The sequence below is a fragment of the Dipodomys merriami genome, unplaced genomic scaffold (genome assembly GCF_024711535.1).
Source record: "Dipodomys merriami isolate MVZ:Mamm:240054 unplaced genomic scaffold, mDipMer1.0.p SCAF_5, whole genome shotgun sequence".
In the NCBI taxonomy this organism is placed as follows: domain Eukaryota; kingdom Metazoa; phylum Chordata; class Mammalia; order Rodentia; family Heteromyidae; genus Dipodomys; species Dipodomys merriami.
The window spans coordinates 36,679,848-36,705,531 of NW_027206068.1; the positions used below are offsets into that span (position 1 = coordinate 36,679,848).

General features: G+C 36.9%; 1 protein-coding gene across 4 annotated transcripts in view; it reads left to right on the forward strand.

Annotated features, from left to right (window-relative positions):
* The window catches only part of Grm3 (glutamate metabotropic receptor 3), a 210,452-nt gene that overhangs the window by 100,540 nt on the left and 84,228 nt on the right, over window positions 1–25,684 (forward strand). For 2 of the 4 annotated variants that reach the window (XM_069996380.1, XM_069996379.1), the window contains exon 2: window positions 22,594–23,203. In XM_069996380.1, coding sequence (XP_069852481.1) covers window positions 22,727–23,203 — 477 coding nt within the window. In that variant the 5' untranslated portion in view covers window positions 22,594–22,726. Of the gene's footprint in view, window positions 1–4,200; window positions 4,312–22,593; window positions 23,204–25,684 lie in introns of all 4 variants that reach the window. The other 2 variants (XM_069996377.1, XM_069996378.1) reach the window with 2 other exon arrangements.

Sequence of the window (25,684 nt, forward strand, 5' to 3'; positions counted from 1 at the left end):
TAATGTCAATTCTGCACTTACATATAGCTAAGACAGTAACTGACTCCTTTCTGACAAGATATGTTCAAAGAGAAACGGGATCATAAACTTAGTTCTAGTCCTCACTGAGGTAGCAAATGATTTGGTAATGAATGTGGCCCCTTAGAGCTCCAGACCCTCAGATGAGCTCTACAAATAAGAGTCCATGAGGTCATGGACATACACTTATCCTGAGGGGAAAAATGTATGTAAGGAAATTCAGTATAGCCAACAAAATGTACACCCCATGATGGCTTCTATCCCGATTGACATGCACATCACAAAAGAAGTCACCATAGAACCTCTGATATCTCTGAGATTTAGAAATGACTGAAACGCATTATTTAGAAGAAAATTGACAGGACATTTATTATTTATATGATTAAATGGTCAGTTATTTAATATTTTAATATTGCATGTGAAGCAAAGCCTTTGATTCCTTGACAGGTTTGGTATTTCTCTAAGGTCTTATTCACTTGTTTATATCATTTGGATACTGAAGAATTTTAGCCCAAAATATATTGAAGCATTAACCTAATCTTCCCCAGAAATATATAAATAGATAAACAAAGTCTCTGACTCTATTGGCATACCTTGTTATCATAAACTTTGGATGCTTGTTCAACTTACCCCATTTCCCACCTCTTCATCTTAAACAAGTAAACATCATAAACAGTTAAGATCTAAAATACCCACACTGCAAGTATAACTATAATCAACTGTTTTTATTAATGATTTCTTCAAGAACACATCATAGTCCAATAAACATGTTGTTGTTCAGTGTGGTTGTTCTAAAAGCAGCTAATAACAGGATGTAATTTGAAGCAGCTTCGGCTCACTTACAAAACCCTTGCTCTGTTAATTGTGATTTCACACCCCACTAAACAGCACAGCCTGAAGCTAACATTTGTGCAGGGAACAGTTAGCATTCTGTAGTTTGTCCTCTCCATTGCTTTTCCTGTTCCCTGTGGTTAGCTTCTCCTTTTTCAAAAGCTCAGTAGACTGAAGTAGATGCCTTCCACAAGGAAACATTCTTTTTTTGTCCCTCACCTGGCAGGAAACAGCCTGTAGCTATACCTATTATTTTGTTTCTTGCTTTTGTTTTCACCTTTCAGTGTCTTTCCATTGTTCTCCAGGCAGTTGCATGTGGCCAGCATACACTTTATGTTTCCTACAGCTGGCTTCCATCAATCCTTGTGATTAAACAATAGACTACTTCTTTTTCTGTCTTGGCCCATCCACACCAGTTCCCCTGACTCTTTCTTTAAGTAACTGTCCCCTTGGGAAGGAATAATATTGTCTAATGGAAAGAAAATGTCTGCAGGTCTTCCAAGTCATTTGGAGGAGAGTAACAGGTCTCTGGCTAAAAGAAGAACATCTATTAGAAGAGCAGAATGCAGTGTGTCACATTCACAGATGTCTCAAATATGTACCACATGCAGACTACATTTTCATCCAGAGCAAGAACCTTTAAATAAGTTTTAAAGCAAGATTCTGAAATAGGAATGCTAAATAATTCCCACCCTCAGGGAGTGGGAAAGGACCAAAAATCAGGCTGGATGATGTCTGAGGATTCCTTATTAAAACATTTTTATAATCCACAACTACTCAGATTTTTAAATAAGAGCACAGATTTAGTTGTGGCATAAGGCAGAGTGACTATTTGGAACAAAAAGGGCACAGTGGAACTAGTACATGAAAACTTTTGTAGAATTAGGCCAGTGTCCAAACTATTCACTAAAATCTACTTCACACATCCAAAAGAACACTTGTCACATCTTTTTTGCTCACCCAAAAAGATTCCTGTGTCAATCCCCTGTAGATAAATGATATATTCCAGAAGAGTAAGCAAGTAGAAGCATTTAAGAATTTGTTCAGATGAATACACAAAGCTTACTCTAAATGCACTTAGAGACTAACATTCTGCATGCAATGTCATGCAAATTCTAGTATCACCTGTAATATTTGAGAAAGTATGTGTACTCTTTCTTTGTATAGTTGAAAATAAAATACAAGGTGACACTTAGCATTTTAAACAAACAAACTAAAGTAGGACTCATTTTCTACTTCTTATTACGATTAGGATTTTTCTACCTAATGAAGAAATGCTTTTGAACAAATTGCTTTCCTTTCAGGATCCAGTTTTCTATCATATAAGGTACCATGTTGTGGGCCCCATCATAGGTCCTACAAAGAGATGGGTCACCGGGAGGCTATGGAGAAAAATGCTTGGGTGGGTTTGCATCCACACCACTGAGAGAATTGGCCTACAGTTTCATAGAAACCACAGAACAGGACTTTTGAAATTCCCCAAGGTTATTATCCCCATCTGTATGCTAAACAGTAAGGTGTAAATGTCTTGTGCTAAGCCACAAGTTAAAGAAACATCTGGGCAGTAGATAGTGTTAGCTCTAAAAACTGTCTTGATTAGAAGGGTAATGGATGCCATATGTGGAAACAAATTCACATTCAAAGCTCCCCTCCCTAGTTAGAATTATGTCCAAATGTCATGGCCTAGAAAAAAAAAGTGTCTTGAAATTAAACTGGATCGTGTATGCACTTGTGACTGTAATTCCAAAGGAATTCAAGCAAAGCCAACACAAATATGTTTAAGGAAAGTGGCTTGTTTAAGCCACTGAAGGTGCCTGACTTGTTACATATCATCTGCCATTCACAGTCCCTTGGGATAATAGGACACTGTTCCCAAAAGGGAAGAGCTATAAAAGCCACAGAACCAAAACATGTTATGAATCAAATAGATCCGTTAAACTGCTCAGTGACAGATTCCTAATCAAATAGTATTTAAGTTTTCCTCTAGGCTGGAGTTCTTCATTTACTTTATATTTTTACTTTTATTTATTTTAAACAGATATTCCAGTAAGAGTAAAGCAACTGGCATATAAGTTCAAACTGTTGTTTTTTCCATGCAAAACTGAAGGAAATAAGTCTATCATTCAGCCAAGCACTAGTAGCTCACATCTGTAATCCTAGCTACTCTGGAGGCTGAGATCTCAGGATTAAAGTTTGAAGCCTGGGCAGGAACATATGTACGACTTTTATCCCCAATAAACTACTCAGAAAAAATGTGGTGCTGTAGCTCAAGTAGTAGAGCATTAGCCTTGAGCACAAAAAGGCTCAGAGACAGGCTCAGGCCCTGAGTTCAAGACCCAGGACCAGAAAAAAAAGTCTGGCATTCAAATAAAATATGAAGCTAAAGGATAAAATATTATATATACATATATATGTATACTATTAATGCCTAGCAATATATTATTCAACATAAGGAAAACATACTAATCTAAAAAGATCTGCTGGAACTCACAAGTTTAATAATGATAACTAGATTATGCAAAGTTAATAGGTAATTTCTATCACATCTTCATCTTATCTTATTACTAGTATCACATGTTTGTAATACAAGCTATGTCCTAAGAGGAAACACCAGATTTTCTTCCTCTACCAATACTACCTTAATCATTCTAATGATGTAGACTTTCCTAGTTTCATAAGCCAAGCAGCTGAACTAACTTGTGCAGACTTGTAAGAATATGCTGAGTTAGGAATAAAAAAACAATGCATCAGGAGTCATCTTAGAATTTCCTAGGAACTAAAGAAAATTGACCATAAAAAAAAGAGAAAAAAAGTAAATAGATAAAATGATTCAAACCTTTCACACTGACTATATTTATAGTGACAGGAGATTTAAATCTGTTTAAGTAACCACAGGTAAATGCAAGTTTAGAAAACTGCCCTGACTAGACTGAAGTAAATGGAACAAAGATGTGTGAAATTTGAGTAGAATAAGATTAGCAGTCAGAAACCAAAATCAGAAAATAAAAAAGGATTGGCATTATCTAAAAATATAGCAACAACAAAACCAAAAGGAAAGCCACATTTGGTACTACTGTGAGCAAACTAGCAACCAGGACTTGTTAAAGCTTGAGTATAAGAGAAAAGAATGTGTAGCTAGAAGAATAAAATAACAAGGATAATTAAAATCAACTTTGATAGGGTTATGTGTGAACATTTTAAATATAACTGTACCCTTTACCTGATGGATTACAATTAACCTTATTTTTTAATCAGATGGAAAACAACAAATACATATATATGACCTCCTCCTAGGATTTCTACCTAAGCATAGCAGTTATTGACTTTTTTTTTTTTTTTTTTTTGCGGTAGTAGGGCTTGAACTCTGGGCCTGGGTGCTGTCCCTCAGCTCTTCAGCTCAAGGCGAGCACTCTACCACTTAAGCCACAGCACCATTTCCGGTTTTCTGATGGTTAATTGGAGGTAAGAGTCTCTCCAACTTTCTTGCCCGGGTTGGCTTTGAACCACAATCTCAGCCTCCTGAGTAACTAGGATTACAGGCATAAGCCACCAGCTCCAGGCTTAGTTATTGACATTTTAAACTAGGGCCAGAGATTTGCTCTTCATTGACATCAGTTTCCTAGTTGTCCAAAATGACATCACAATGAGCCAGATAGTCACCCTCAAAGTTTAATCTCATCTGGAGAGACAAGTAGGAAATGAGACCCTGGTGTTGGTCAGATTGTCATACTTTAATGAAATACCTACAAGAAATTTTAAAAAGCAGAAACCTATGAGATTTGTGGAGTCTTCAGATTGTGGTTGGGTTAGCCTCATTGATTTTGAAGCAATGGTAAGGCTGTATATCATGATGGGGAACACAGAAAGCCATTTATCTCAGGGCCCAGACACAAAACAGAGGATCCCAAAATACCCTTCCATGGCATGTCCCCAAGGACTAAAAGACTCCTTCCCATCAGTGTCCAACGTTTCAGAGGTCAGTCAACTCCCATTTGTGCCATGGGTTAGGGATTGATCCTTTAAACATGTAACTTTTTTTTTTAATTGTGAAAATACCATACAGAGGAGTTATAATTACATGGGCAAGATAATGAGTACATTTCTTATCAAGCATTGTTTCCTCCTCCTTTGTTTCCCCTTCCCATCCCTTCCCATCTCCCCCTGAACCCCCACCTCCTAGCTCGCCTCTTACCCCCTCCCCCCTCCCCTCCCCCCCACCCCCCAACCCCCGCCAAAGTTGTAAAGTTCGTTTTACCACATAACGACTTGTACATCTCATTGTTGTAATGGGTCCACCTGTATCCCTATTTAAACAAGTTGTTTTTCCCTCCCCCCCCACAAATTATACCAACACCAAATACCGTGAAAACAGGGGTTATACCGTGGGAGAGGGACATACAAAGCAACAAAGAAATCATCTTATAAATATGTTAGAAACAATAGCAAGAAAGAAAAAAACATTTGAATCCTTATCTTGGGGTTCATTTCACCTAACATCAACTTATCTGACCGTTTCTGCTTGTTTCAACATATACTAGTTATTGCAAATAAGGGAAACCATGGGACCTATGTTTCTTTGGGCTTGGCTTACTTCACTTAATATAATTTTTTCCAAGTCTTTCCATTTCCTAACAAATGGGGCAATATCATTCTTTCTGATGGAGGCATAGAATTCCATTGTGTATATATACCACATTTTCTTGATCCATTCATCTACTGTGGGGCATCTGGGTTGGTTCCATATCTTAGCTATGGTAAATAATGCTGCAATAAACATAGTCATGATGGTAGCTTTAGTGTGATCTTGTTTGTGATCATTTGGGTAAATGCCCAAAGGGGGATTGCTGGGTCATAGGGGAGCTCTATGTGAGTCTTTTGAGGAACCTCCATACTACTTTCCAAAGTGGTTGAACAAGTTTACATTCCCACCAACAATGAAGTAGGGTTCCCTTCTGTCCACATCCCCTCCAGCATCTGTTGTTATTAGAGTTCTTGATTATAGCCATTTTAACTGGGGTGAGGCGGTATCACAATGTTGTTTTGATTTGCATTTCTTTTATGGCTAGGGATGTTCTTTTATTCAAACCATGACATTGGGTGCATGACTGTTTGCCCATCAGATTGGAAATCATCTGTCCCATCTGTAAGATAGTAGACACTAGTTATGGCAAGGATACGCCTTTTTGGCCCCTCCTCCCACCTGTCATGTTGGAATTCAGGTTTAAATTTTTAAAGCTAAAAGAAACTGTATTTTTAGGGTATTTAGCAGAGATGTTATCTTACCCATTCCTTTTTTTTTCAAGACCTGTCTGAGTATAAGGAGGTCTCTGCTTAGCAATTACCCTCTCCCAATGACATACGATACTTCATTTTATAGTAACACTTCTCACCAGGTATTATTATATCAGGCTGTGTGGTGTTAATAACAATTTTATGTTAATACCCCTGTGGCCAATTTGTGATTAAAAACAAAGCAGATCTTAAAAATATACACAGCCTGCTGGGCATTCTTTTTCACCTCAGTGCTTCTTTTTTCTTTTTTCATTTTAATTTCCCATTATTGTGCAATTTACATACAGAAAACACCCATATTGCTATGGTGCGGTTTGATGAGTTTTTAAAAACTGACTATCAAGCCGGGTGCTGGTGGCTCACGCCTGTAATCCTAGCTACTCAGGAGGCTGAGATCTGAGGATCGCGGTTCAAAGCCAGCCCGGGCAGGAGAGACCGTGAGACTCCTATCTCCAATAAACCACCAGAAAACCGGAAGTGGCGCTGTAGCTCAAGTGGTAGAGCGCTCGCCTTGAGCTGAAGAGCTGAGGGACAGCACCCAGGCCCAGAGTTCAAGCCCCATGACCGACAAAAAAAAAAAAAAAAAAACTGACTATCACTCATGAAACAAGACTCCAGATCAAGAAATAGAAATTGACCAAAGCTCAAGATCCTTTCTCCAGCTTTGAGTCAATGATGTCCCATATCACTAAAGGGAAAATGTAGAATTGACTACCTTTGCTTATTTTATGTATGAAAACTGATTCATATACTCTTTATATCTAGTCTACCCATGTATTACCTGGGGAATTAGACCCTTGTGATGCCACAGGACTGCTGTAATGATGATAAAGGATATAATATAATAAAAAGAGGTAAACCTCAAGCTATGTTATATGAAGACAGTGTGTTCGACTTACTCTTTGATGCACCAATAACATCAGAATCACTTTAAGAGTTCAAAGCAATACAACAGACTTGTAAATCTTGTTTGCTAAAAATGTTTCAAGCTAAGGATGCTTGTTGGGAGTTTCCTATATTTGGATTTGGGCTAAAATAACAGAGATTAATCTTCCTGAAATATACACCAAAAGTAGAGAACAGGGCAGAAGGAAACCCAGGCTTGGGGAATAGACACTACTATATTTGTAATAGAACTTAAAGGTTAATAATTGCCATGGAATTTAAAGATTAATAATTGTGACAAAGGATTCAAAACCCTTATAACTAAGGCATCTAATGACTTGAGACAATAAAAATTAAGTCTGACACACTTGGCAGGTAGAAAAGTAATATTTTGTTCTTGGCACAAGAGTCAGTGTCTTAAGCTATAGTGATTTAGAGCAAATGATGTCTAGCTCACTCACAAGAAAATTCAACGCAACTACAGACCAAAGGGGTAGAGATGAAACCATCTTCTGGAGAAATAAAGTAAATCACTATGCTGTGAATCCTTGCATACGTGTATAGTGATCCACTTCCATTTCTTCCTGGCATTTTGTGATATTTAGCAGCACCCATAAACACTGAACAATCTGGGATTTATTGACACTCCGGAGTTTAGCTTCCTCTCCCATTATTTAAGAAAAAAACAATTTTCATAATCACATCTCCAATGAAGAAATAAAGGCTAGAGAATTAAAATTACCTGGTCCTACAACAACAGTAGCTTTGGACTATAATGATTTTATGGAGAGTCCAGAGTACAAATACCACCTTCCCCCTTGCATTGATGCCATTGACAATTTAGCTTAACTATGAACAATTGTTTTAAAGATTTTTTTATTAATGCATTGGCTATGCAATGGAGAGTGTTCTCTATGCATTTCTATGCCTGCTTAGAATTTACTCCATCAAACTCACTGCCTCAATATCTCTCCCTCATTCCTTCCATTTTAAAAATTTTCAACAAAATTTCATTGTTCTTTTTTAACACTGGCATATAAATTATTTCAACCATATTCATCCTCATTAAATCTCTTCATTGACCCTCCAGCTTTCTGGTCATACCACCCCAAGAGCATCTGTTTTACTTTCCTATCATTTTTTAAAGTTTTTGTGAATGTTAATCATTATGAATGGGTTTAACTGCAGTATTGCACATATAAACATACTGTAATTTAATTATATTAACACCTCCATTGCTGTCTCTCTCTGAGTCTCTATCACTCTCGTTCTGTTTTCAGTGAGTTTCTTTATGCCATCTTCATATATAGACAAAACATTTTCAATAAAATATTATTCATCCTCCATCATTCTCTTTCCAACAATTTGCATAATTGGACATAAAGTAAATGAAAACATTTCAGTTCTGAAATAAAGTTTTGTTGTTGAGTTTTTATTGTGACTCACAAAATATTACTTTACATTATAATGTAAAACAAAGTCATGCATAGACACCCAAAAAGGTTTAGAAAATAGTATTCATCTTTTCTAAATATATATTTTAATTCAATGATTTTTATATTTTCTATATTCTAAATTCTTCTATTTCCTATTAAAATGCTTTGCCATTTAGTAATATAAATACACCATGACACATGAATAGATGTTAAGACTTGATCTGTGGGTAGAAAAACTGTTTTCTAAGGCACTATGATTTAGAGTTTTCTCAGTTTCTTCCTATTTGATGGTCTAAAAATAGATTTTAAGGGCATGTTGTTGAATTTTCTACCAGTGGTGTGCTGGTAAATATTTAACAAGTAGATATTGTAGAACTGTAGAGAGATTGATTTTTAGCATTTGATGATTTCTGTAATATGTGTATTCCCAAAATGGCCAATTATAAACTACCTATGAGATACTACCAAACAGATTTGGGAAGAGATATGCATGATTTTGTCTTGAGAGCATATACCAGCCAACTGCAAGCCAATAATAGTTTTTGCATTGGGAACTGGGATCTTACTATAGAACCCATTCTCATCTTTCACCCACAGTCTTTCTCCTTTAGCCTCCTGAGTGCTGGAATCACAGTTGTGAACAATAATTCCCAGACTAATTTTTCCTATCTTCAATAAAAAAGACAATGGGAAAAGTAAATATATGCTGGTTATGACATTTTAGTGGCACTGGAAATAAAAGAGATTCTAAATTGACAGGTTAAGACAAGGAATTTATTGTATCATAGAACTGGGACATCTTAGCTATTGTAAACAGCATATATAATATTGTTAGGTCATCCAATATTTTGGTTTCCTTCTGATTGCTATAGTCAAGACACTTGACACTGGTGATAAGTCAGATGTATCACAATCTATCAAGCCAAGAATGGCTTGGTCTCTCCTTAGAGAGTTATGTTTTGGGTCTCAACAGAAAATTGCAATGTAGTTCCAAACAAATTGGGAAATGGATTTTAGTCAAACTACAAAGGAAAAAAAAATTTGGGCTTCAGCTAATGAGAATTTTGCATAAAGGCAAAATTTTCCTCAGACTCCAAAATCTTATTCATCAAATTAATTGAGGGTAGTAATCAAAAGGTTTAGCAGCTACTATTAAAATGGAAAGTAACTCTAACCCAGAGTTGGAACTTAATGACCCTATTGTGCCAACGTCCAACCCTTTAGTTGCTAGGTCATGAGGAAATTCAAAGAGTGTAGTGAGAGAAGGGGTGTGGATAAGTGCCAGAGACCCAAGAGCAGCCAGGAAAGTGGAGGATTGGTGGATTAGCCACTTTCCAACTAGTTAAGTATTTCAACAGTTTAACTTACACTGTTGCAACGGGGAGACTACTTAGATTTCAGCCTTGCATGAAACTATTAGTTGCATAAAGTTAAAGAATGTTCTAGTAGGGGCTGCGAAGGTGGCTCAGTGGTAGAGCGCTTGTCTTGCATACATAAGGCCCTGGGTTCGATTCCTCAGCACCACATAAGCAAAAAGAAAAAAGCCGGAAGTGGCACTGTGGCTCAAGTGGTAGAGCACTAGCCTTGAGCTGAAGAGCTGAGGGACAGCGCCCAGGCCCAGAGTTCAAGCTCCACGACGGACCCCCCAAAAAAATGTTCTAGTAATCCTAGATGCTCAGGAGTCTGAGATCGGAAGATCATGGTTCAAAGCCAACCCAGGCAGAAAGTCCATGAGACTCTTATCTCCAATAAACCACCAGAAAACTGGAAGTGATACTGTGGCTCAAGTGGTAGAGTGCTACCTTGAGCTAAAAAGCTAAGGAACAATGCCCAGGCCCAGAGTTCTAGCCCCACAATGAAAAAATAAATAAAAGAATGTTCTAGTAGTTTCAGAAGCCAGGGACTTTAAATTATGAGACCATTCTTTTACTAGGAGGAGTCTAAAAGGTCCCAAGGAGGATCTAATTAAGATTTAGGGTAAATGCATATACATAAATATTAAGAAATAAAAACAGCTGGGCACTGGTGGCTCACGGCTATAAACCTAGGAGGCTGAGATCTGAGGATCACGGTTCAAAGCCCAGGGAAGAAAGTCTGTGAGACTCTGTTCTCCAATTAACCACTAGAAAACCAGAAGTGGCACTGTGGCTCAAGTGGTAGAGCAACAACCTTGAGGTGAGGAGCTCAGGGACAGAGCCCAGGCCCAGAGTTCAAGCTCAAGCTCCACTACTGCCAAAAAAAAATAGAAGAAAGAAAGAAAGAGAGAAAGAGAAAGAGAAAGAGAATGAGAAAGAGAGGAGAGAGAAAGAGAAAGAGGGAGAAAGGAAGGAAGAAGGAAGGAAGGAAGGAAGGAAGGAAGGAAGGAAGGAAGGAAAGAAGGAAGGAAGGAAGGAAGGAGAGAAAGAAAGAAAGAGAAACAAACCGGAAAATAGCCAAATTATATGTCAGAACTCATCCTGTCTTGATCTTTTCTTTTTGAGAAGCAGGATTTTCATGAAACTCTATGTTAACAATATCTAATTACTAGTTACAGACATTCTTCAGTAGTTACCCACATGTTGACCATTTTTGATGACTTCCATTCCTCCTTATAGATTTGATTTTCTATTTGGTCTCATTTCCTCTTTCCTTGGAATAATCCCTCTAATCCCTTTAGCATCTCTCAGAGTGCAAGTCAACTGATAATGAAGTCTTTCAGGCAAACTTGCCTGAAAAACCACCTTATTTCATATTCATTCCTTTTTTTAAATTTTATTTTATTGTAAAGATGTTGTACAAAGGGGTTGCAGTTACATGAGTAAGGCAATGAGTACATTATTTGTAGATCTTTGTAACCCCTTCCCTTAATGTCCCAGTATCCCTTCCCTCTCCTACCTCCCATACTCCTCACCCACTCCACCCTACTCCAGCTGAAGTTGTAAAGATCGTTTCCAATTAACTATCTTGTGGGTATCATTGTTGCAATGGGTCATCCTGTTCATCTTCATTCTTGAAGAATAATTTATCTAGAGATTGAAATCTATGATATTTAACCAGTTTTATAACTCTAGAATTTTAAAGGCCTAAAATTACACATAAGATTGAATTATGGCGGCCATTGCACTGCTAATTTCAACAATCACTCATATTGCTGTTTACCTGTACATATTTCCTGTTTGACTATTTTTAAACATTTACCCTAATCAATTTAACTTAAACTTGCTGATAAATAGCTTTTTTTATAAGTTCTTTTTATTGTGAAAATACTATACAGAGGGGTTACAGTTACATGAGCAAGGTAATGAATACATTTCTTATCAAGCATTGTTGCCTCCACCTTTGTTTTTCCCCTACCATCCCTTCCTTCCACCTCCACAACTACACCCCCTCCCCCGCCCCACCTAAACTGTAAAGCTCGTTTTTCAACATAGTGTCTTTTTTTTTTGGGTGGGGGGGGTCCGGTAGTGGGGCCTGAACTCTGGGCCTGGGCGCTGTCCCTCAGCTCTTCAGCTCAAGGCTAGTGCTCTATCACTTGAGCCACAGCACCACTTCCGGCTTTTTTCTTTTCGCTTATGTGGTGCTGAGGAATCAAACCCAGGGTCTCAGGCATTCAAGGCAAGCGCTCTACCACTGAGCCACCTTCCCAGCCCTCAACATAGTGTCTTATACTTTATATTTATCCTAGTTAAGGTTTGCTGATTTGTGTGGTTTTGAAATCTTATGTTTAGCACCAAATTTGGGAAATACTCAGCCATTATTTTTCAAGTATTTTCTTTTCCATATTCTCTCTTTTTGAGACTCTTAATTACATGTGTCCATACACCAGTGATCACTTAATTCTGTCCAAATAGAATGGAAGCTTTCCTTAATTACTTTTCAGTCATTTCTCTCTAGTCCGAATGTTACTCTTATTTTAAAACTCTTCAAGCTACTCTTTCACTCTATGTAAACTGACACTTGTTTGAATACTGCTTATTTTGAATCTCAGGTGAGTACTACATAGTCCTATGAACAATGTGTCTGTAAAGAACAGAGACAAAACTTTTCCTTGTCATTATTCCCTAAGCAATACAGCATCACAATCATTTTCATAGCATTTACAATGCATTATTTTGCATAAGTAATATAAAGACTATCTAACCTGTATGAGAGACTGTAAGTTACTGGCAAATATGAATTCATTTTGCCTATGGAAGTTTAGCATCTGAGGATTTGGGTACTTGAAGGAAATCATGTAGCCAAGCCTTTGCAGATACCAAAGGATGTAAGTGAATTTTGATGTCAATATATACAGTATCTCTAACACTGGTGCAGGTTGGATACCTTTGCCAGGACTCACCAAGTCTCACTGTGCTTGGTCATACCCATCATGTCTATGCAGCTTTCTACCTTGACAACTGCAACCATGCTACGCCCTAATCTTTTCTTCAGGTTAGTAAGACTGCCCCTGGCCATACTGCTCTGTAGCAGGAAAATACCCCTGTATAGAATGCTGAGGATAGCAGAGAGTATTCATAAGATTTCCATGTTGTGTTTCTTCCTCATGAGGAGCATAGTTTGCTTTATGAGTTTTGTTCAATTGTACAGTTATCAGCAGAAGGGCAAGTCCAAACCAGTTACTATGACATGACCACAAGCAGAAGCCAGTTGTAGACATCCTATAAAGTATGTTTAGCACTAGACAAAGATAATGCTTTTAGAAAATATTTTACATTTATATACTGAAGGATAATTGAGAGATGAGAGTGATAGTTTTGTGGATATGTGTGTTTTCTTTTGTAGACTTAGACAGCAATAAAAAGATTTCCTAAATCCTAATCCTATGTTTACTACTAAATACCTAAACAATCTGCTTGAGTGTTGTCTACTTTCTCTTCCTCAAAGAGAAAGAAGATTATATAATTATTTCTCATCAGAATTAGTAAATATATTAGTATATATGTATATATACATATATATATATATAAATACTGTGCAGAACACTTTGAAATTATGCAAGATAAGAGACTCTACAGATCTAGGACATTATTAATATGACCCATTATCACCATAAGTAAAAAAGCCTGTAAATAATACTCCTACATTTTGACCCCTTCACTATTTTGTCCATGGCTAGAAGAGGGAAAGCATTGGAAAAAATCTATTTTCTATACGCTCTGTTCATGCTGACAATTCTGTATCTTCTGTTCTACTTGGCAGCTTCTAAGAGAACAAAAACAAAGGTAGAGTGGAAGGGTGTTGGGAGCCTCCAACTCAGAGGCTTTGCAATGAGTTTAGGAAACTTGAAGATGACAAAAACAGGAAATGCCAACACGCACGTGCGTGTGCGCACACACACACACACACACACACACACACACACACACACACACACAAGAATAAGCTGAATTTCATGTTTGGAAAAATAAAGATTTACTCTAAGAGAAAGTGAATAAATTTTTCACATAGCCCATACTGAGTGACCTAACCACATTAATATTGATTAGAAGTAGATTAGTAGCAATTACTCTAGGGGCCAAAATTTAGCACAATTGTAAATTAGCTTGCATACCTCATGAAAGCACTTTCTGCTGACTTCAAAAAATAAAGAAAAGATGTGCCTTTTTATACTGTTAATTAGGCCAAAGGACAATAGTGAATTAGGCTTTTCTCCCTTTTAACAAAACTAATATGCTTTTTCCCACTATTGGCAGCATTATTCTTTCAACCAAAGTCATACTGAGTAATCTGGATTCTTTCATCTTCTTGATGAATAAAGTAGGTCCTTAAGAAAAAGCTCTTCAATTAGTTCCTACTATCTGATCTACATTGATTAAAATATCTTGTATTCATAAACTTTTGTTAAATGGCAACTCCTTTGTACAACTACTTACAAGCAATAAAAAAACAAAAGAAAATATTTGTATATTATACAAATATTTCTTGAGTCTTAAACTCAAGAAATTCTAAGAAAAGCATAACTCTTCCCCCAAATGAAATCCTTAGTCCAAAAGCCTGGCTTCTCTTATTCTGCCCTGTAGTTTCTGCTTTCAAGGAAACGGAACTGTTATTTGATGCATTGTGTCCATTTCCTTATAATCTCTGTCAGAAGATATTCTATTTCTCCAAACACTCCAAACTTTCCGAATCCTAACTTATACTTTTCTTCCTCTAAAAGTTTAATATTAAAAAGTCAACTCACAGCTCTTTGGGGAAGATTTCTCTAGTTGAATCTTGACCTACTATAACATCATTTTGAAAACGACCTTTTAGTGATCTTTATTCTCTGAATGAGATTTCCAAAATTATTTTTCCTCTCTCCTAACCAATATCTCAAAAAACTTAAATGTTACTTGTAATTTTATAATTTTTACCAGCATTTGACAATTGTGTGTGAGACACTGAAGAAAATGCAACTATGTCTAATGCTTTGTCCTTGATACATAGCTAATTGCAATCTAATGGCGAAGAAAGCATAATTTTCCATTGCAAAAACTATGCAAATAAACTGTGTATATAAAGCATGGAACACATGGGAGTCTTCCAAATGCAGGCGCTCCCTTACAGCTAGAGTAATGTGGAAAGCTACAAAAGGGAGATAATTTATACCTGATAAGAGTGATTAGGTTTTAAGAAGTCAATTTTAACAAACAGAACACCTGAGTAAAATGATTGAAAGGATGGAGAATTTATTGAGGGTCACAGTTCAGACGTTCTAGTCCATTGGCTCAATTGTTTCAAAGCCCAGACATTTTGAGACAGAACATGGTGGCAGAGCATGTGGTAGAGCAAAGTGACTCACCCATGGCAGATAGGAGAAGAATGGAAGGAACAGGATAAAAGCAGGGCAAGAAGCTTTCCAAATAAAACCCACACCAGTGACCTGCTTGCTCTAGCCAAGCCTCACTTTGGACTGTTCACCACCTGCTAATAATGCCATCACATTTCAAGTCCATCAAATGATCAATCCATTGATTAGGTCAGAACCCTCGTGATACAATTACTTCCCCCAAAGCCCAAGAGTCCTCAATGCATTCATCTGTAAGGAACATTTCAAATTCAAACCACCACAGCGTCTCAAGGGTTTTAGAAAAAAAGGATACCTGTTTCCCCAAGTAAGAGTAAAGAATTACAATGATGCAATGTCATATTCCACTATTAGAATTGTCAATATTGTCACAGCCTCTGTTTACTCATTTGAAAATAGCAATCTAAGAACTATGGACATGCCTTTTGTTGCCTACAATTTAATAGCTAAAAAAGTCATAGTCACAGTAAAATTGTACATAGTAGGAATAAGTATAATTTCTTCCAGACTGGTGAGGTTTCATACCTAACCTGGCACTGAGCACTCACAGAAATTCTTCAGCAACTTAATGGCTTATTTCTGGGGAACAGTAAGCTTGATCTTCTGATACTACAAAGCTTCCCTTCCTTAGATACACTACTTATTCACTGAGTCAAAGTGTGTTTCATTTCCAACACCAAGTCCCTAAGCAAAGTCAGAAGAGGAAGAAAAGTACATATTAGCATATGCAGAGTACAGAAATGTTTCCTGCCCACGTTTCCAGGGGTGATATTCACCACAGACCTCTGAGATCCTATTAATGCACTGATTAATAAAACATTGGTGAACAGGTTGCCTACAGAGAGGGCTACATGAACTTGTTTATATTTGATACATCATTCACCATTCTTGAATGGAAAAATTTGACTGTAGAAGTGCTATCCTCTAGCTGCATATGAATGTGGCAGCAGTAGGGAACCTGTTTCTATAGGGAATGGGCTGCTGGCTGGTTTATAATGACAAGAACCTGGAAAGGAATGGTGGTGCCCTTTTCCTCCATCCTATGAGCTGTGACAGAGAGAGAAACAGTTACACCGAGTTGAGCATGTTTGTCCATTTTTTTCGATTCAATGTTAAATTTTAACTTCTTTTTTTAAATTTAATTCATTTATTTATTTTTTGTGAACATACTGTACAGAGGGGTTACAATTACATGGGCAAGAAAATGAGTACATTTCTTATCAAGCATTGCAGCCTCCTCCTTTGTTTACCCTTCACATCCCTTCCAGCTTCCCCCCGCCCCCCCCCACCCAATCCTCCCCCCACACACACCAAAGTTGTAAAGTTCATTTTTGACATGACAACTTGTACTTCTTATTGTTGCGACGGGTCCACCTGTATCCTTAAACGACTTGTTTTTCCCCATCTCCTCCACAAATTATACCGACATCAAATATAGTGAAAGCAGGGGTTATACTGTGGGAGAGGGACATACAAAGCAACTAAGAAATAATCTTATAAATGCTTTAGAAACAAATGCATGAAAGAAAAAAACATTTACATACATATCTAAGGGTTCATTTTCCTAACATCACATTATCTGACCTTTCCTGCTTGATTCATACATATACTAGATATTGCAAATAAGGGAAACCATGGGACCTATGTTTCTTTGGGCTTGGCTTACTTCACTTAATATAATTTTTTCCAAGCCTTTCCATTTCCTAACAAATGGGGCAATGTCATTCTTTCTGACGGAGGCATAGAATTCCATTGTGTATATATACCACATTTTCTTGATCCATTCATCTACTGTGGGGCATCTGGGTTGGTTCCAGATCTTAGCTATGCTAAATAATGCTGCAATAAACATAGTTGTGCTGGTAGCTTTAGTGTGGTCTTGTTTGTAAACACTTGGGTAAATGCCCAGCAGTGGGATTGCTGGGTCATAGGGGAGCTCTATGTGAAGTCTTTTGAGGAACCTCCATACTGCTTTCCAAAGTGGTTGAACAAGTTTACACTCCCACCAACAATGAAGTAAGGTTCCCTTCTGTCCACATCCCCTCCAGCAGCTGTTGTTGTTAGAGATCTTGATTTTTGCCATTCTAACTGGAGTGAGGTGGTATCTCAATGTTGTTTTGATTTGCATTTCTTTTATGGCTAGGGAGGTTGAGCATTTCTTCATGTGTATATTGGCCATCCTTCTTTCTTCTTCAGAGAAGTTTCTCTTTAAGTCTTTAGCCCACTTATTTATTGGGCAGTTGTTTTTTGAGGATTTGTTGTTGGGGGATTTAGTTTTTTGAGTTCCAAGTATATTTTAGATATGAGACCCTTGTCCGTTGTATGGCTAGTGAAGATCTTCTCCCAATCCATGGGCTTTCTATTGATCTTGCTAGCTATGTCCTTTGCCATGTAGAAGCTTTGCAACGTCATGCAATCCCATTTGTCCAACCTTTCTTTGATTTGTTGTGTTCCCGGGTCTCTATTCAGAAAACTTTGGCCTGAGCTAAGGAGACCTAGGGTTTCTTTTAGCTTTCTGTTTCTTAGGGCTTTGTCTTTAAAGAATCCTACATGTTTCTAAATTATGCATGGTCCTACCATCTTAATCACAACTTCTGCTTCAGGATAAACTAAACAAGAAAAAGTTGAGATAGTGTGTTTAGATTAACTCAATTAATTGCTGATCTGTAATTCTCTAAGACTATATATTACTTAAAGTAACTTCCGTTAAAAGGCTTAAACAAGAGACATATTACATGATATTGTTATCAGCCAAATTTTTAGGATACATTGAGTATCCTGTTTTTAAATTTAGGCCTGGAAGTGTGGCTCTATTGCAGAGTACCTGCCAAGTAAAACAAGGTCCCAAGTTCAAACCCCAATTTGTAATGCACGTAGTGTGAATGGATGGCTTTTTTAGTCAAGCACTTAGTAAGAGTTGCCCATATTAAAGGAAATTCATGGTATACTTTCAAATTTTTCATAAATGAGGGAAATAGTTGGTTAAAACATTAAATATCTAAGCAGTTTGATTGTGATTTTGACACCTGGAATGATGTTCATACATTTATAATTAAAGTATATACTCTAGTATTTAGCTCATGATTTAGCATACACATAGTAGTTGCTCAATAAGTATTTGATGAGTGGATATATCTTAGAAGCTTTGAAACAGGACAATGTGCATGGTTTTTATTTAATACATAATGAGATATCTTGGATATGGGTCCCAAGTCTAAATATGAGGTTCATTTATATTTCATACATATCTTATACATCTTGCCTTAAGAAAATTCAACCTGTACAAAATATCTTCTTAATTTATAATCGTTGGCCTTCAGACCTGGGCTGGTTAGGCAGATCATGAGATTAAAACAACTCCCTTTCTATAATTCCCAGTTCCCATACCATATATAAAATAGTAAAGAGTTATTTTCAAATATAATTGTCATGGACGTTTACATCCTTTAAGAAACATTTCTTGAATGTTTTTTTGGATTTCAAACACTATGCCAAATCTTAGGTACACAAACACTTAAGTGGTAGAATACTAGCCTTGAACAAAAAAAGCTAAGCAAGAACATGAGGCTCTGGGCTTAAGCCTCAGAGCTTTATATCGGTATATATGGACATATATAGAATATTATAAGTCATATTATCTTTATATAATAATATTATCTTTATATAATATTATATAATATTATCTACATATAAAATATTACTTTTAATGTGAGATGGTATTTTATTTGAAGACTTCTTAGAGCATTTTCAATAGGCAATTAATCTTTCTATAGGCTATAGTCATTTTCATTCTTTTGAGTATTCAGAGTATCAAAATTCCTTCCCACTCAAGAGATTTTTAATAAAGATATTTTTTAAATAAATATCTGTGGAAAGCATGTTGATGACCTTCTTTGAATTAGCTATTCTCTCTTATGAGGTAAATAAAGCATGACTTTATAGGGCAATTTCTACATCTTCCTCATCAGCAGTAATGATCAGTGTCTTCGCATCCATCTGTGCCAGATCCACTTCAAAGAGAATTGCGCATAGAGATCAAAGAGGAATCAGAAACTGATATGAGACAAACAAACAAAAATACTACTAAAATATCATCTTTAAAAAAGCATTGTTATTAGACTTCCTGGGACCCTGCAGCAGATCTCCTGGAGAGAGTCTGGGTTCACACTGAACATTCCAACAACTGCTGCCGTCATTGCTGAGATTCACACCTAAATAAATAAACAAAACAAAACCCAGCTGACTGTGTGTGTCTCAAGAAAGCAACTGATCATTTGTTCCATGTGGGGGAAAAAAAGAGAGAGCGGAGAGCAAGTAGAAAGCTGGGTTTTAAAGGGCACTGCTAACAGGAGAAGGAGAAATGTCAAAAAAAATGTTGAAGTAAACATTGGACTAGTTCCTATCTCAACTTTTTTCACTGTTTTTTTTTTCTTCTCAGTACCTTAAGAATCCTAAATGCTGAACCACTCCTTTTGTTCTTAACAATCAAATAGGGAATCAAACATTCATTATGACAGTGATAACAAGTATTTTTGAACTGTAGGAATATGAAGCAGGACAGTGGGAACTGACTAAGGAAGGGAGACAGAAAGAATAGTACAGACTTTGCTGACAGCAACTTAAATCATAAAGAAGAGTATAGAAAAGCATTCCTAGCAAAGAGAGCAGCATGTGCAGAAGCAACACATGGGTATCTCCTGAAGAGCATATAGTTCATATCTGGGGATTAAGGTTTGAGGACAGAGATGGCACAAAGCTGATGGGGACTGTAAGCCGTGAAACTTGACAGCTAGCTTAGGACAAGATTGTGATCATGGAGAAATGTTCACAAAAATTTTAAACCTGTAGGCAAGGGAAGGTTTAGAGACTGACAGGCTACACTAAATAATAAAGTCTGAATTGGAGCATCTCTCCCAATGGGACACCTTTCAGACAGTTAACATTTGCTAATTTATCTGGGAGTGCACAGGTGATGTGGTGTTCATGCATGCTAATTGAGTCTGGAAGAGCCTAAAACCCCTCTAACATATAATCATACACAAAAGTAGGAAGACAGACAAGTAAACTTAAGCACATATTACATACAACACACACACACACACACACACACACACACACACACACACACACACACACACACACGGCTGCCAACAGAGAAGGGTTTCATGGCTCCATGCTCCCATGCTGTCACATCTCATGTGACTGAAAACAATAACCTCCAAGTTACCAGAGGGGATAGAAGGAAGTGAGCAGAGTACTGTGCTGTTAAATTGTTTGTTCTAGTGCTAGTGGTCAGAGTTACCACCATGGGTCCATGGCCTATAACTCCTGCAGGTACTACACTGTTCTCCATCAGGATTTTGGAAAGATCCCTGATAGCATTCGAGCCTTCTGTCAGAAACATGATCCTCACAGCAGAACTTTGTCTGATTCCCAGTGGAAGTGTTTTTGCTGGCCTGTGACAGCATATACAGAAAGAAGATTAGTTTATAGAACTATCTAAGCTATAATCTACTGCACATACCCCAAACTAGCACTCATTAAAAACCTTGCAATGTGAGGGACCGACAAGGCACTGTCTACCACTGGCTAAAAGAGGCAATCATCAGCAATCAATCCCACATCAACTATCATAACTATCTAGCATAACTTAGATAACTGTCCAAGTGACACAATGATAAAATTAAACTTTCAGTACATGAGAGAGGAAAATCTTTCCTAATCCATAAAATGGTGCTTTGAGGGCCAGTAGCAACTCTACAGAAAGTAGTACCATCATTCCACAACACATCACAAGAGAAAAGGAAGTGGTTTTGATACAGGTTGAACAGGTAGATTCCTCAGAGTTTAACCAGAAGAAAACTAAAGAGAGGGAATGACAACACTGTAGAGTGAAGATTTCTGGCACTCAGAGAAGATCCACTTACAGAGATATGGGAGAGTGTGTAACATATAGACTTTGAGGTGTTTAAGGGATGTGTGGGTGAAGCAGGCAGTTGACTTAAGAGTTTGGAACCTATTTAAGTGATAGTTGAAACTATGAACACAGACAAGTTACCCCAGGAATGGAGATTGCAAGCTGTTCAAGAATGCAATTTGAAGGATAGCCAGATATGAAGTTTAAGAATGGAAACCTAGGAAGCTGCAGAACTACAGTAGAGATTTCCATAAAGGCCAGGTAAAATTGGGGATAGTATTTATTTGGTTGAGAAAGTAGATTATATCAAGTAAAGTAAGCCAGGTCCAGAGAGACAAAGAATGTATGTTTTCCCTTGTATATGGAAGCTAGATTTAGCTTATAAACTTATAAGTAAATATGTTGGGTAGTATACTAGTGTATACAAATATATTAACTGAAATCTTGTAGATTCAAGCAAGAAGTCAAATAATGTAATTCCTTACATAGGCAAAGTCAAAATTCAACAAAACATACACCAGGAAGCTGGTACTTGAAAGGGGTAGATAGGATCAAAGGGGCAGAGGTAGAAGAATGAAGAGACAAAGAGGGAGAAAAGCAGTCAATAATTCAATGTATATCCTATAAAATTAAGAAAGGCGAGGGAAGGGATGGGTTGGGAGGGATAGTGAGAATATTGAAAAAGATGACATTAAGATACATTATATTCATAAACTGCTTTGTTACATGGCAGTTCCTTTGTACAACTACTTAAAGATAAGAGAAATAAATAAGAAAAATAAAATTAAAAAGACAGCATAAAAAAATCAAGTCACCCCCCCCCTCAAAGACAGTAGGTTAGTAGTAGCCATTTTGTCACAGCAGTTGAGGCAGAATTTCAACTACAGTGGGCTGAGGATCTATGATGAAAGGAAATGGAGCAAAGCCACAAAGAGTTGTTTTTAAGAGCTGAAGATGAAGTGAAATACTGGAAGTTTTGGTAAACATGTTGAATTGGTGAGAGAATTAATTGTGTTTTGTTTTGTTGTGTTTTGTTGCCAAGTAGGAAGATGAATAGTCCATAAAAATGAGTAAGCCCATCAATGTAGCTGGATGAGAGAGTATACTCAGACTTATTTGCAACTTTCTTTCCTTCCAAAAACAAAGTAAATATCTAGGTAGGAGGACTGGAGCTAGCCTTAGAGTCTAACTCCTACCTCCATTGTAAGTAGATTTTGCAATAGTTCCTTGATGTTCATTTCTGTTAAATGGGAGGTCTACATCACAGTTTGTTGCAGTGACTGGGTTGGAATAGCTGGGAGGTTGTGCCTAGTGTGGTGGTATCATGTGTGCTTAGTAGTAATTGCTGGTTTGCATCTTTTTCCTATCAAAGAGCTGATTGGGGAGCATCAATATAGTCACTGATGCTTTCTTTACTGTTTTTGTTAATATATTTTTTATCTCTCTAGGAATTTGGTGACAGGCTACTTTAGTCTGATCCTCCCTATTTGAAGGTCAGCCAAAGGTTCACTTTGGAAATGAGAGAGGAAGACTAGTGGGCAACACTGGCTCGACCCATTTACACCTCCCAGAAATAAAGAAATGGGATCCGTAAAGATGTTGACAAGACTGCAAGTTCTTACCTTAGCCTTGTTTTCAAAAGGATTTTTACTCTCTTTAGGGGATCATAACTTTTTGAGGAAAGAGATTAAAATAGAAGGCGACCTGGTTTTAGGGGGCCTATTCCCTATAAATGAAAAAGGGACTGGCACTGAAGAATGTGGGCGAATCAATGAAGACCGAGGGATTCAACGCCTGGAAGCCATGTTGTTTGCCATTGATGAAATTAACAAAGACAATTACTTACTACCAGGAGTGAAGCTGGGGGTTCATATTTTGGATACATGTTCAAGAGACACCTATGCACTGGAGCAATCCCTGGAATTTGTCAGAGCATCTTTGACTAAAGTGGACGAAGCTGAGTATATGTGTCCTGATGGATCGTATGCCATTCAAGAGAACATCCCATTGCTCATTGCCGGGGTCATTGGTGGCTCCTACAGCAGTGTTTCCATACAGGTAAGATTGTTAAGTGCTACTGATAAAAGATAATCTCTCTGCTTTTATGGCTCAGGGGAACAAAAGGAGGTGATCCTACCAATTGCATTAATGGATGATAAAAATAAGTGGATTCTTAATTTCTATGGTATTTCATGGCACAAGTTTTTAAACAGAGCAAGCCAATGAAAATTGTATAGAAGTTTATCTGGTAGCTACTGCAGCATAAGAAACTAGCCAAAAATTCAGTGTCAGAACATGATTATTTTATCGGTATACCAGTCCAGAGATCAGTTAGAGTGAGTGAATAGAGACAGGGCTTACATGTGGGTATCATTGCCCAAATCTTTTTCTTTCCTTCTGGAATCAGTAAGCTAGCCCCCTCCTGTTCTTCTCAGAGTGATGGCAAAGGTGAAAGAATGCAAATTCAACGTGCAAGCCCCTTTAAAGCTTCTTTCGCTTGTGTCACATCTGTTAACATTGTATTCGCAGACTCACCTCACTGGGCTCAGGACAGAGTCAAGGAGCAGAAAAGAATACCTGCCATAGCACAGATGTTGCAAAGTTATATAACAAAGAGAATCATTAGAAGTTGAAGTCATGATTTGAAATTATTGACACAACCACAAAAATGTATATCCTTTACACAGACGTTTTACTAACGTATCGTTTTATTTTGAGATAAAAATACAAAGAATTTCTCAGGCTATAAATCTGAAAGTATATGCAGACAAGCCAGATAATTCTGCCAAAAAAGAAAGAGAACAAAAAATTCTTTTTGTGCAGAATTTTTTCATTATCTATAAGAAGTTGTACAAGGCAGTTTCAATTCAACATGTAAATTTATGAATACAATGCATCATGAGCCATGTCATCCCTTTCATCACAAGAACTGTTTAACACAAAATTTAGATTAACAAGTTGATGATTGTTGTTAATTTTGTTTAGGAAAAAGAAACATACAAACTCTTACAATGCTCACATAGAGGGTCACAGAATTTTGGAAATTGAAAAATTAAGAAATTCACCAGCTAAATCTTCTCATTTTCTCCATTCCCAAAATGACTGGTTTCATGAAATCTCCCATAAGTAGAATACAAACTAGAACTCAGACCCAGGTTTCATACTTTTGTATTCTTTCAAGTACCTCATATGGTTTCTGTATGTTACTTGAAGTTCAATTTTTTTCTAGTGAAAGTACTAATGTCATAGTGATAAAAGTCAGCAATTCTAAGAGTCATATACACTGCCTCTTACCAAATTACTAATCAAAGCCCAGGTTCCAAAGAAAGTCATGATATTCATGTTGTTACAATCTCATTTAAATTGGATCTATTTGCAATGGAATAACTTTACTTCTATACCTAGATTTGTGCCACTTAACATTCCGTGTATAATACTGTGCTGTTCTAAATGAGCTATTTCATTTCTTTCCCTCTTTCGAGCACACAATCATATTCTGAGTAATTAGGATAATTGGTTTTTCATAAACACTCTATGATTTCATTAGAGAGATAGAAAATATTGCACATCTCAAAGCACATTGTGTTAATCAGGAGAACTAGAATACTTAGATCAGGAGAACTAGAATATTCAATTTGTGAAGAAAGAATTTAAGATAGATGTCTGCTTCTACCAATAAAGTATCAATTATTTCCTAAATATTTATATATTTATACACAGTGTTAGCACTGCTAAAAGGTTGTGTATATCTGTTTTTTCTGATATTACTTTCTTTCAGGGCAGTAAATTGTGTGTGTGTGTGTGTGTGTGTGTGTGTGTGTGTGTGTGTGTGTAATGATTTACTAAGTATTTCACAAACTATGTCTTACAAATAGATTTTTAATCTAATTTTACTCTTTTGATACTCTATACTCCTTAGAAAACCCTTAATTTGTTCTCAAGAGAAGAAGCCACCAGAACATCTGGCTTTCTATTTGATTTATCTGGTCAATATCACTATAAAATCACAAATGTTCATATGTCTGGGATACTCTTTTGCCTCCACAGAAAAAAATCAGAACACCAAAACTATAATGTGATAAAAAAAATAGTAGAGAATTTTGGCATAAGAAATACCTATGTGTGAATTCTAATTTTACCATTTATTGGCTAGGCTACAATGAGAAAAATAAAATCTACCTCAAAAAGTGGTAGAGATGAAAAACTGAGAAACTTGGTAAATTCCTTCCTAAAAAAAACTCTCCCTAAAATTATATGCAGGTAGTGGAAGGGCTACATTTAAAATTACCTCAGTAGCTTTGTAGTTATCAAGCAGCCTAATAAAGTTATCAGTGGTCCCACACATAGTTAATCACCACATCAATCTGCATAAATATCCTACTTTGTATCCTACACTATAATGGGGGTTAAAGAGAATAATAAAGTTATATGGAAAAGAGCCTTTACTGCAAGGAACTTGAGGTATAAATGAATTCAGAATTTGTTCTTGTGGCAAATTTGTACACTTTTTGTACAAAAAGTGATCTTTAAAATGGTTTT